Source organism: Antennarius striatus, chromosome 15 (assembly GCF_040054535.1).
Source record: "Antennarius striatus isolate MH-2024 chromosome 15, ASM4005453v1, whole genome shotgun sequence".
Taxonomy (NCBI): Eukaryota; Metazoa; Chordata; class Actinopteri; order Lophiiformes; family Antennariidae; genus Antennarius; species Antennarius striatus.
This window is the reverse complement of record NC_090790.1, coordinates 5,420,384-5,432,683: the sequence shown is the minus strand read 5'-3', so window position 1 is coordinate 5,432,683 and position 12,300 is coordinate 5,420,384. Positions and strand designations below refer to the sequence as shown.

At 40.7% G+C, this 12,300-nt stretch overlaps 1 protein-coding gene across 5 annotated transcripts; it reads left to right on the top strand.

The window, feature by feature from the left end:
• Positions 1–1,684: 1,684 nt before the first annotated feature.
• pip5k1ba (phosphatidylinositol-4-phosphate 5-kinase, type I, beta a) lies at positions 1,685–12,267 on the top strand. 5 transcript variants are annotated; one of them, XM_068335733.1, is made up of 16 exons: positions 1,685–1,764; positions 1,886–1,990; positions 3,483–3,572; positions 3,736–3,940; positions 4,638–4,768; positions 5,150–5,267; positions 5,355–5,507; positions 6,143–6,439; positions 7,466–7,650; positions 8,060–8,140; positions 10,095–10,143; positions 10,221–10,305; positions 10,386–10,526; positions 10,627–10,717; positions 10,939–11,035; positions 11,920–12,267. In XM_068335733.1, exons 4-16 carry the CDS (start codon positions 3,884–3,886, stop codon positions 11,920–11,922), a joined length of 1,488 nt encoding a protein of 495 aa, XP_068191834.1. In that variant the 5' UTR covers positions 1,685–1,764; positions 1,886–1,990; positions 3,483–3,572; positions 3,736–3,883; the 3' UTR covers positions 11,923–12,267. The 5 variants fall into 5 exon arrangements, with proteins under 5 accessions (XP_068191834.1, XP_068191839.1, XP_068191838.1 ...); XM_068335738.1 differs by having other exon boundaries at positions 1,886–3,572; positions 3,736–3,762; positions 3,884–3,940; XM_068335737.1 differs by having other exon boundaries at positions 1,886–3,572; positions 3,736–3,778; positions 3,884–3,940.
• The last annotated feature ends 33 nt before the right edge of the window (positions 12,268–12,300 follow it).

The window sequence follows — 12,300 nt, the reverse complement described above, 5'->3', positions numbered from 1 at the left end:
CTGGGTACTTCAGTTAGTCTTACCTCTGGTTACCACCCCCAATCCAATGGCCAGACTGAGCGGGCAAATCAGTGCATTGAAACGGTGCTTAGATGTATTTGTGCTAGGAATCCCTCATCTTGGAGCCAGCATCTAAAGTGGGCTGAGTATCCCATTAATAGTCATACATCTGCGGCTTCTAACTTGTCTCCCTTTGAGTGTTGTCTGGGGTATCGATCCCCGCTTTTTCCGAGTCAGGAGGAGGCTATAGCCGTGCCTTCAGCGGGGGCAGACGCACCTGGACTATGGCCCGTCGATCTCTTTTGAGGGCGGCAGCATGGATGAAAAGACTGGCTGACCGCAGACGCAGAGCGGCGCCCTCCTATCGAGTGGGACAAAGAGTGTGGTTGTCCACTAAGGACATTCCTATCCGTGGTGGGACTCGTAAACTCTCCCCCAAGTTTATTGGTCCTTTTCTCATTGTTTGTGTAATTAGCCCCACATCTGTGAAACCAAGACTGCCGCTGATCGTGTGCAAGATCCACCCCACCTTCCATGTATCCAGGATAAAGCCAGCTGTCGCCCACCACCTGAGTTCTGGTCCGGACCCCACCACCACCCCCCTGTGTCATCGACGGAGGTGAAACCTATACGGAGCATGCTATCTTGGACTGCCGTCGTCAGGGGAGGGGAGTCCATCGACTTCATCGACTGGGAGGGGTACGGACCAGAACATCTAAGCTGGGTTCCTTCACGGTTCATCCTGGACAGGTCCCTTATCAGGGACTTTCAGGGACCGCCCATTGCCCAGGAGGTGAAAACATCCGGAGGCGTTTCCTTGGGGCGGGGGGGTACTATGATGATCTGCATCTGCCATGTTCTGTTTTGCCTTTTCCATACGTTCCTGACTTTGTCTTTTGTTTATTTGGTTTTCAGTTCATGTACTTCCTGGTTTTCTGTCACTGCCACGTTCGTTATTCTTTGCACCTGATTTGTTTTCCCCTGATTGTTCCGTTTGCTCTTTAGCCAATCAGTGTTTACTTCTTTCCCATGGTTCACACTTAGCCAATTAGTTATCATCAGTACCTAGTTTAGCACCCTGCTCTATTTAAGTTCCTCCATTTCAGTTCAGCGCTGTCACAGTGTAGTTCGTATTTGTGCAGAGGTCCTTGTATGCCAAATTGTTATTCCTTGACCATCTCCTTACGACCACATGTTTTGCCTCGCCCTTTTCGTAACTTTCTGGATTTTGACCTCTGCCTGTAGTGTTTTGACCACAATTTTTGTCTTTTGGTACCCTGTGAATGACCTTGGCCTGTTTATTGGATTACATCTCTTGCCTGCCGCCTCCGTACTGTCTTTATCCTGAACTTCTAGTTTTGCCCCCTGCCCGTTCCTGACATTGGAATAATTAAAAGTTTATTATTAATTGACATTCTGACTCTCGCGCCTGGTTCCTTTGGAATCCGTAGCAGTACTGGTGTCATAATTACAGAACATATTCCTTTACCCAAATTTAAAGCTTGATATCTCATTTATCTTTTGAGCTATATAAAAATACATGCAGACGTCTGCTCCTACAGACGTCTGTATGCTATTCTCACAACAAAAAGTCTGATTCAGGAATAATACAACAGGTGGGTGGAGAGAGGAAGTGCTGAGGATGTACTTCATTGCTGCGGAACTTTGCACTTCCCCGCCTGGTTTGCATCACTCAACATGTTTATCATCTGTTTTTCACTGACTTGAGTTCCTCATCATCTCCATGTCATCATGCTTGTTAAGGTAAGGAGGCAGAGAGACGTCTTTTCACTCAGCACCACAGTAAAATGAGGATTCCGTATCTTTAACTTTGGTTTCAGTTTCTGCACATTCACCTGCAGTTGTTTATCTCTAAACACTGCAGCCCAAACTGGTGTCCTGTGTATGGCCTAAGCAGGAGGATGAGAAGATGATTAGATGAGGAGGAATTCAGCTTCACTTCCCGACAGTCAGAGGAAGAAGATCACATGTCAGTAATATGATAGACGAGGTTGTTTGTGCATGCAGAAGAGCTGAAGAACACATGTAGTGTGTGTTCAGGCTTAAATATTCACCAAAATCTGACAAGTTACATATAAACTAACTCTAACCTTAAAATAAACAGCTATGGAGGTTGTAATGTTCCCTTTTTGTTGAAGTTCTTTGCACGGGGGTTTTAATTGAAAGTGATCATTTGAAGGTTGTATGTGTGTTTATATTAAACTATATTTATTCTGTCTTTATTGAAAGAATCTATAGCCTTATGAGAGAATAATTTATCATTAGACACATGAAACTTGTGATTATTACAGTCTTGTTTAAGATTATGTTAGCAGTTTACGTACAGTACAACGATGTGATCATCAATTCTTACTGATGATTGAACACAAAAAAATTATAGTTGTTAATTAAGGTTGTCCATGAAGGCAATTCATCCCTAACCTAAAAAAGGCAACTTGTGTTATTCTGTCAGTGAATTGTTTTTTAAATGTATTCATGTTTTTCAGTCTTGTTTATTGTCCAAACTAACTCTAAAATTACACACACCGCTTAAGACAAACTCAGAAATGCTTAATCCAACATGATCCTTTTGGTCGTGCTGTTCTGTGAAATCACTGTGCATTCATGCAAGTATATACTAATGTTGAATACATACAAAATAACACAAACACACAGTCCGGACTGCAGTCACACAACATTTATTTCATATTCTCATTTTTCTTAGAACAAACCTCAAAACCACATCCTGAGACAGAGTTTAAGATAAACAGGCATGTCTGCATCTGAGCTGTAGCTAACATGTGTGCTTATTACACACAGGAATGCAAAACTGTTCATGTTGATGTTTTCAGAAATGGAGCTGGTAGGTCGCCAGAAATAAACGCTTCACTTTGGATGCTGATTTTCAAAATACCTTAGAAGGACAGAAGTAATTTATTAGTTCTTATGACCGATCCTGTAAGATTTTGGCCACAGAAATAGCCTGTTTTATCTTCTATTACTCATTGCTGATTGTAAAAAAATAAACAAAACTAATCAAACTGCTGCCTATTCTATATCATTCACTGTCTGGTGTGACATAATGTTCCTTTGGGGTAGAAGAATACAAGTTATGTAGATTTTCATTTTAAGTGTTAGTAAGTGTAATAATTTAAACAATCTTTCTGCCATGCTTTTAATTGTGTAGCTTATATATTAAAAACCACCACTTAATGTTTTTATGCTTAATTCAAATTGACTAACATTTAACTGATTTGTGATACAATTAAACATTGTTGATACAAGATTCAGCAGCTATGACCACTCTTAATCCTCTGGAAAATTCATTTTTGTCTCTTTGTCTATTAATATCTTCAGTCTCGTATTCTCATTTGTTTTTAGTTGGATATGAAGGTAAGTCAGAAAGCTCTGAATCGCCTCTACATGCTGTTATGCAACGGGGGAATTTGCAACGTAATGATTTGCCAATCCTTCTTAATTAGGACCGAGGGTTATTGTGAGGGAGTCTGGAGCTAAAGTCTCACACAAACCCTGGAGGTCTCTCAGAACCCAGCAGTCTGCTGCAAAGAAAGGTCTGCACATGTTGGAGGATTCTGTTAGCCACATGATAAACACACTATGGAGCTCTGAGAGACTAACACAACCATTAATAATAAGTCTGTACAGCTGTTTTTCTTGGTGATGACATGCATACAAATGCATACATTGATCATCTCCTCTTCACTTTGTCTACAGGAAAAGCAAACCTGATAAAATGCACAGGTAAAGGTCGTTCAAGGTACATCACGGAAGTTGACCATCATTGAGAGGAAAAGGGAAGTGAGTCCCAGGTGGAGGAAGGACAGCCGAGCTTCTCTCTGATCAAGTTCTCTCATTCTAAAAGATGTCCGCCACCGACGGAGGGATCACAACCTCTAACGCCCCAAAGGCTCACAAAAAGGTAAGCAGCCGTTAATTATTAGTGATTAAATCATTTTCAACAAATTATCAGAAAAATCCTCTTTGAATTTGTAAAAACTACTTCAGTAATGAGACCGAAGAAACTCGTGTACCTTACATGTTTGGATTTCAGGACAAGAAACAACATACTTACTTGTATTTACTGGTTGGAAAGAAAATATGGGAATAAAAAATTTGGTTTTCCTCGTATGTTGATATATACTAGTAATCTAAGGGGTCATAAAATTTCATCAATAGAAAATAAATGTATTATATCCCTATTTTAAGTAAAACAAAAGGCCATACTAGGCTAAGTGTGTGCCTGTCAGCTATGATGGAGAGAGTTCTGGTGTGAAAATTCCATGTTTGTATGTCAGGACTTAATTTTCCACATTTCTCTTTCTGAAGAGTTGGTTTTAGACATATATAACAACAGCAACTCTCTTATTAATACATTTTTTGAATCATTACACTATCATTACATATTCACTTGGTTCTAGGCCAGTAAAGGTCCGTCAGGCCGTATTCCAGTTCGGTGCAGGCTGAATCTCAGAGAATGGATCCTTATGGCATTTTATTTGTATTAGTGAAACATTTTTATAGCTACCTTGATGAATTTCCATAAAATTAAATGTAAACATTCATGTTTCTATGCCTCGCCACAATGTCTGACGTTCCCTCAACCCATCTATTGTCAGCCAACTCCATCAGCCCTGAAAGGAGCCATCCAGCTGGGCATCGGCTACGCGGTGGGAAACCTCAGCTCCAAACCAGACAGAGATGTTCTCATGCAGGACTTCTCTGTGGTGGAGACTGTTTTCCTGCCCAGGTACACTCACAGTTGTTCAGATTAGTGCCATTATTGATCAGTGTTGAAGCAAGGAGGTGCTGTTCATCTGGATTTTAGGATGAAAAGATGTGCTTCCCACATATCTCTGCTGGTTTTGTATCATGGAATGAAATTAGAAATATACTGTACAAGCCTATGTTCTCGCTAAAATTGTAGGGCAATATCATGTTGTTCCTTCTGCTGGGGAAACAAAAGAATTAAAAACTCAATTTTCTATTCAAAAGAAACGTCTCTGAATAATAAATATTAGAAGTAATAAAGGTGACAGAGTCAAACAAGTGGAATGAGACAGCAAATGTAAAAGTCAAGCAGCTGCCATATAGGTTCTGTTCATAATGAAAACTTTCTCATGTTCTCCAGTGAGGGCAGCAACCTCACTCCAGCTCATCACTTCCCAGACTTCCGTCTGAAAACGTACGCGCCGCTGGCTTTCCGCTACTTCAGAGAGCTGTTTGGGATCAAACCGGATGACTATCTGGTTAGTGTGAAGATACACAAAATGACCTTTCTGATTCAGAGCAATTTAAAATGTGAACACTCTGTTCGTTATCGTTCTGAATTTCAGTACTCCATGTGTAATGAGCCTCTGATCGAGCTGTCCAATCCTGGTGCCAGCAGTTCCTGGTTCTATCTCACCAGTGATGATGAGTTCATTATTAAGACGGTGCAGCACAAAGAGGCGGAGTTCCTGCAAAAGCTACTTCCTGGTTATTACATGGTGAGCTCCTTTCTTGTGATCTTATTGTGTTCATGTTAGAGGAGGCGATTGCAATGGTATGGTCCACAAGAAAATGGATGGATGTTACTGGGTCACGCAGCGTTTGTGCATTTGTGACATACAGAGCTGAAGGGGCAAACGTGTTTACTATGTTTAGGCTTTTAGTCCAACCTCAAACTTTTATTGACTGCAGACATCAAACTAAAAGTCTGATGGGCAGAAACGTCCACAAAACAGTAACATATATAAAAATAAAAGAGCTAGAGACAGAGTGAACAATCACCACATAGCTCAAATGGGTCATAAGCAATGATTAATTTATGAATATTTACCCTATGTAAATATAGATAAATAAAGAATAAAAAAATATAACATTATTGTTCATTACAACTAAATTACATCTTGAAAATTTATAGAAAATTTCTCAGATAGGTGTAAGGAAGCCATAAGAAAATTCTGTATCTAGCTCTTTGTATTTATCCTGTCATGCCCTGTCCTCCCATCTAGTATGTAGAGACACAGCCAGCAGTTTCTACTGGATATTCCTGCTAATATGTTAGCCAACAATCCAGTGTACAAACTGTATTTAACATTTTATCCTGAGTCAAAGACCTGCTTTGTCTTTGTTGTTGAAGAATCTGAACCAGAACCCGAGGACATTGCTGCCAAAGTTCTACGGCCTTTACTGCATCCAGTGCGGCGGCGTCACCCTCCGCGTGGTGGTGATGAACAACGTGCTGCCGCGCGCCATAAAGATGCATTACAAGTACGACCTGAAGGGTTCCTCCTACAAGCGCCACGCCTCACGGAAAGAGCGTACTAAGTCCTCGCCTACGTTCAAAGACCTGGACTTCCAGGAGATGCATGAAGGCCTTCACTTCAACCCAGACACCTACAACGCTCTGATGAAGACACTGCAGCGGGACTGCCGGGTGTGTTCACGCAAACTTTGTATGATTATCAGTCATCTGCTAACATAAGCAAACCAACTCTGACACATTCAAACAAGCTGATAGCTCATTAAGGTTAAGTAAAATGAACGTTCAAGTTGGTCATCGTCATCATCAATCTTTAATCCTGTTTTCAGGAGGGAATAATAAGCAGGTAGAATTAAAATGACAAAAAGAAATTAAAAAAAAAAAATTCCCATAGAGGATTTATTTCAAATATCATCTCATTTAGTCTTGTTCAAACCTAAAACATATTTCAATTTCAATAGTAGAAATAAGGAAAACTTCCTATCCTCACATTTAAGAATCCTGAGATTATTCAGTATTTTTGTTTGAATTATTAACGTGATTAATCCAATCCCAGATCTGTTGATTAATTTGTTTATCAATTGTTTCAGAGGCCAATAATCTTTAACAGCCTGAACTGAATCCAGTCAGTGATTATAGCTCCTTCAATAACTTTATGTAACCATGATAGCCCAAGAAAACAAGTCTCTGCTGTTATGATGGCCTCATTAGAGCATGCCTGTTACCTCACTGATACAGAACAACAGTAGCCACTTAATGGGGGATTAACACTCAGCAGAGAAAATCACCTGACTCATGATCGGGCTGAGCAGCTGGAGGACAAACTGTCCCGCCTTGGAGCGTCAAGGACTCTTTGTTTACGGGAGGCACCTTATGACATCAGCGCTCGGTCAGAGGGACGGCGGCTCATGGTACTGTGCTACTGGCAGGCAGATCCAGATTTAGCACCTTTAACTGGGAGATCAATGTATAACCTGCTTCCAAAAGCTTACTGTGGAGATTTTAAAAACTACATTTATATGTTATTTTTTACTGAACAGCTCAGGTATTTGTTTTTAAGGGATAAATGAGTTACAGACAATACCTTACATGTGGTTTAGTTCCTCAAACATGACTTATTGAGATGCTTTATGTTGCTTGCATACCATAAGTTCTGCTGGCATTTGGTCATAGATGAATTTTGGTTTGGTGCCCTGTTAGGTCCTGGAGAGCTTTAAGATCATGGACTACAGTCTCTTATTGGGGATCCATGTTTTGGATCGAAAGCCGCTGAGCAGAGGAAGCCGATGTGACAGCAGGAAAGGACAAAAAGTTCTCTACTCCACCGCCCTGGAGTCCATTCAGGGCAACGTGAGGGACCCAGAACCGGTGGCTGATGACGACACGTGAGATTACATTTTGGTTCAGAGTCATAATTTTTTTGAAATTAAAAATTTGTTGAGGTTATTTGTCACAGCTACCTGAGAGCAGATGATTGGCAGAGAGGGTTCTATTCAATAGACAAAATCGTTACGGTAGATGGTTATCTATTGGTATTTTGATTTAAAAGTACCTTTTCTGCTCTTCCCTTGCCTTTTTATTAACTGCCTTTCGATGAACAATAAAAAGATCAGCAGTGATCTAGTTCAAATGATTCTTGTTACCATTCAAACACATTTTAATGTCATAAATTTGAATGTCATTTAAAATCAACCATATATTATGCCAACCCTCTGCCATCAGAGGTTTTGGGGATAACTGGAGTTTCATCATCATTGATACTATGAGAACATTTTTTTTGGTAATCTTTTTCAGACTGGGTGGAATTCCTGCAAAACATAAAGATGAGAACCTCCTCATCTTTTTAGGGATCATTGACATCCTTCAATCGTACAGGTGAATAAATAGTCTCACACACAAACACGTATTTAAAGTGTACAGTCACATTTACACTCAATGTTTGACTTATATTCATCAATAATTGGTTACATCTGGGTGATGGGATCTGGTCTTGGGAAAATCCAAAACTGCAATTCTATCCCCAAGCATCACCATCATCACCTTTTGGGAGGATCAAGTCATCCGTGTGATGTAATCCCACCAGCTGGGTCTACCCCAGGGTGTCTTTCCAGTCGGACATGTCTGGAATATCCCCCCTTGGTGGTGTCAAGGTGGAATTCTCTTCCCAATTGACTCTGCTCCTTCCCCTAACTCTAAACTTGAACCCAGAAACCCTGCAGAAGAATCCCATTTAAGTAAAAAACGAATGATCTTGTTCCTTCAGCCATTATCTAAAGCTGGTGACCGTAGGTGAGGGTAGGAAGAAAGACTGACTGGTGAAAACTGAGACGTTTGTTTGTTGCTGAACTCCTCTTCACCACAAAAGACTAGTAGAGCACCCATATCACTGCAGATCTCCTCCCATCAATCTATCAATCCCTGCCTTGCTCATCAACTTTACTCTGAGATACTTCAACTCTTTCACTCGGGGCAGGTTCATCCCTTAACTGGAGAGAGCAATCCACCCTTTTCCGACTGAGAACCTCAGACTTGGAGGGTCTGATTCTCATCCCACCTTCCTCACACTCAGCAGAACACTGTCGCTTTGACAGACAGAGTTCACAACGTGATGAAGTCTTAGGAGACCCACAGGATAACCGTACAGGTGGGACTTTTTCCTCAGCTTTGGGGCCTCTTTTGCCACTGATGTTCACCACCACATCCTGGGATTGCCATCTTACAGCCACAAGGCAGCCGCCGGTTTCATTTGGATTCAATCTCCTCATCCTCCATCAGAATACAATCAATGTTTGGTCGGAGGTGAGACTTGAAGACCTTCCTGAGAGGAGTCTCTTCCAGATTCCAGATTTTCCCAGATTCCAAAGCATATGATGGTAGATCTGATGATAAAACTACAAAGTTGATCATTTACCTATGAACTTGGGTGTCCTGGTGCCAAATGAACTTATGGACACCCTTATCTTCAAACATGATGTTTGTGATTAGTACAGATCAGGCAGGCCTTTTCTCTCAATCACATTCCCCCAGGTCATTGGTCATTGCCCAAAGGCCCCCAGTAGAGCACATCCCCAAGAGGGCCCCCCTGCAACACCTCACTTACGGAATCCAAGAAGGCTCTAATCAGTACTATCATAGGCAGAAACTATCGTCAGGGCCTGTTCCCCAACCTGAAAGCAAAGGGAAGGAACCAGACTCACACACTGGAGAAGACCCCAACACACAGGCGTTGAGCCAGGGAGCTACAAGTAGACCAACACCTGCCTGGAATAGTCCAGCCTGGAATAGTCCAGCCTGGAATAGTCCAGCCCCTCTCTGGGTAGTTTGGTTCTAGAACCTGTGCCGTATGTCTATCTGGTACCAGTTAACCTGACACACTAGTTCTGCTCAGCCCATGAAGGCCTCCACCTTTATCTGCCCTCTGATAGACGTAGCACCACACCCTGTCAGATTTCAATTAAACTGAATAAAAATTGAGAATTTTTTTGTTTTGCTTAATTTGGTTTACTGTTATGTTTAGAAAAGAATTAACTAGATTTTACATTTTGAAAGAGAATTGCAACTTAATTTTAGTTCTCATGCTTTGTTTCTTTTCTTAAGCAGTTAATGTTTTAACTTTATGGATTTTTAATATTCATTTAAGTAAATTTTTTCATCAAATAATGTCTAATTTAAAATCAATAAAGTATCAGTCCACAGACATGCATTATGGGATATGTTTGTAGGTGCGGTCAGGCCACACAGACATCTGGTTTGAACAGTATTTGACTGCTAGAGGGTAATAAAACTAAAGTAATTGGAGGATTCTTTTGCTTTTTTGTAATATTTTTAGATTCATCAAGAAGATGGAACACTCTTGGAAAGCTCTTGTTCATGATGGGGTATGTAGCGTCACATCCTTCAGCCAAACTAAGTAAGCCTGCAGGGTGTTTGCCTCTGATGGGTTCTTTGCTTCCAGGACACAGTGTCGGTGCACAGGCCCAGTTTTTATGCAGACAGATTTCTGAAATTCATGGGCTCCACCGTATTTAAAAAGATTCATTGTAAGTTGTTGCGTCATCGTTACTCTCATATTCTATGTTTTGCAACTTCAATTTTAATTCTTTCTTCTTGTGTTTCTTAGCTTTAAGAGGTGCGTCCACGAAGAAGAAGAGAAGCTCCCTTCATGTGGTGAAGGCAGCCTCTCAGGAGTTCCTGTTTTCACAAGTAGAGGAAAGGAAAAAAGAGAAGAAGGCCCAAAGTCTGGACAATTTGGATGGAAAATGTAAGATAAAACACCTTTAAATTATATATTAGGAAGGACTTTACAGTTTTGAGGGAGAGTTTTTTTAAGATTATATTACTGATTCACGTCTGTGTGACAGTTTCCAGTTCATCCAAGCGACCAGACCTTCTGCCAAGATCTGTAGTTTCATTTGAATCCAGCACAAATCATGAGGAGGACCCTGAAAACAGGTGCTTTACCTTTGCAGTTAGAAAAAAGAAAAAGAAAATCGTATTTAGCTGAGCTGTATACAGTATTACATACATACAGTTTACAACACAACGTACAAAACATGAGAAATGTCTGCATAGTAAGGGGAAATCTTCATTGTGTGTGTGTGTGTGTGTGTGTGTGTGTGTGTGTGTGTGTGTGTGTGTGTGTGTGTGTGTGTGTGTGTGTGTTCATGTCACAGTGAAGACCGACGAGCTTCCACTTCAACGATCGCTCTGGACGATCCTCTGCCTCCTCTTAGCAGGAGCCAATCAGACTCTGAGCTGGACGTCTACTTGGTATGAAACTTCAACTTTTTCCGTTGTAGGCCGGCGAGCGCTTTCTGCTTATCCTACTGTCATACAAGCAGGTTATTTGCTGACCTAAATGCAGTGAAGGGAAAGACTGAAAGCTTCTATCTTAATACTGCACCTGTAAAATTAGGGTCGTGTCCCCTGAACCCAACCCCCTCAGTCCTTACATCTGTGTCAGAATAAGAAACCTCCATGAATCCCCTTTTCTGCAGCTCTTATATAACCTCCAAATCCTCAGTCAGGCTTATGTGAATTTGTTCTTCATCCCACATTAAGCAGTTCTGCTCGGGCTCTGTGGGAAGCCTGCAGACGTTGGATTTAATCTGCTCACGAACCCTTTGAGAAATAACAGTGGAATTCAAAACCTCGAGTGAGGTAAAAGTAAAATGAAGGTCTCAACCGGATCAGACAGGAAAACTGCTCTCTTTATGATCTTGTTTGATCAGAGGGGTGATGTGAACATTCCCAGCTGTTTTTAAACTGCAGCCCTAAAAAAGATGAGGTCAAATGAAAGGTATGAATGATGTTGACTCTCGCAGCATATTTTAATGTTGTGGTCAAATCAAATCAACCTGCATCCATGGAATCTAAATAAAATCAATTGTACTGTTGTGATTTTTGTTATATTACCCAACATTTACAGAATACTTCCATATAAAATGACTACTCTGACGGACAACCCAGCTTGATTAAAGTTTTTCGCTTAACATTTGCAGTTTCATACATATAAAGAAAAGAACAGCCTTGTAAATCTACCTTCAGATTATATTATAAAATAAAGCTGTGTGGCCTCTTAAACACAAAACAGTTTAAATAGATCACAGACTTTAAATGATTTTTTGATAGAATCATCTCTTTTTGTTCTCCAGTGAGGAGGAGTCGTGTGAAATCTGCTCTCCAGCCACAGATACTTCTGACCTTTGACCTTCCACTCCCACGCTGTCAAATAATCAGGTCCTCACAGGAGTGTAAATGTTAGTCTCCATCCAAACGTCCCGTCATCAAGAGGTTGGGTACAGTCCACATCTACTGTATGTGTGAAGATCACTGAACAACCATGATAAAAGTAAAACACTATGAAGTTGTGTCTTGTTCTCGTTATAATAAACTGCTGCTATTTCAACAATCATGCTAAACATTCATTTTCAGATGTGTTATTTTATGTGCAAATGTAAAAATTTGTGAGTGGTTGAAGAAATAAATCACGATTTTAAATTATCAGCTACAGCAAATTTCGCTGTTTGGTTGTT

Coding starts and splice junctions, on each gene's coding strand:
- pip5k1ba (XM_068335735.1), top strand. CDS start 3,884: ATGTCCGCCACCGACGGAGGGATCACAACCTCTAACGCCCCAAAGGCT. Junction 5,508..6,142: donor TACTTCCTGGTTATTACATG/GTGAGCTCCTTT, acceptor TTGTTGTTGAAG/AATCTGAACCAGAACCCGAG. Junction 7,651..8,059: donor CCGGTGGCTGATGACGACAC/GTGAGATTACAT, acceptor AATCTTTTTCAG/ACTGGGTGGAATTCCTGCAA.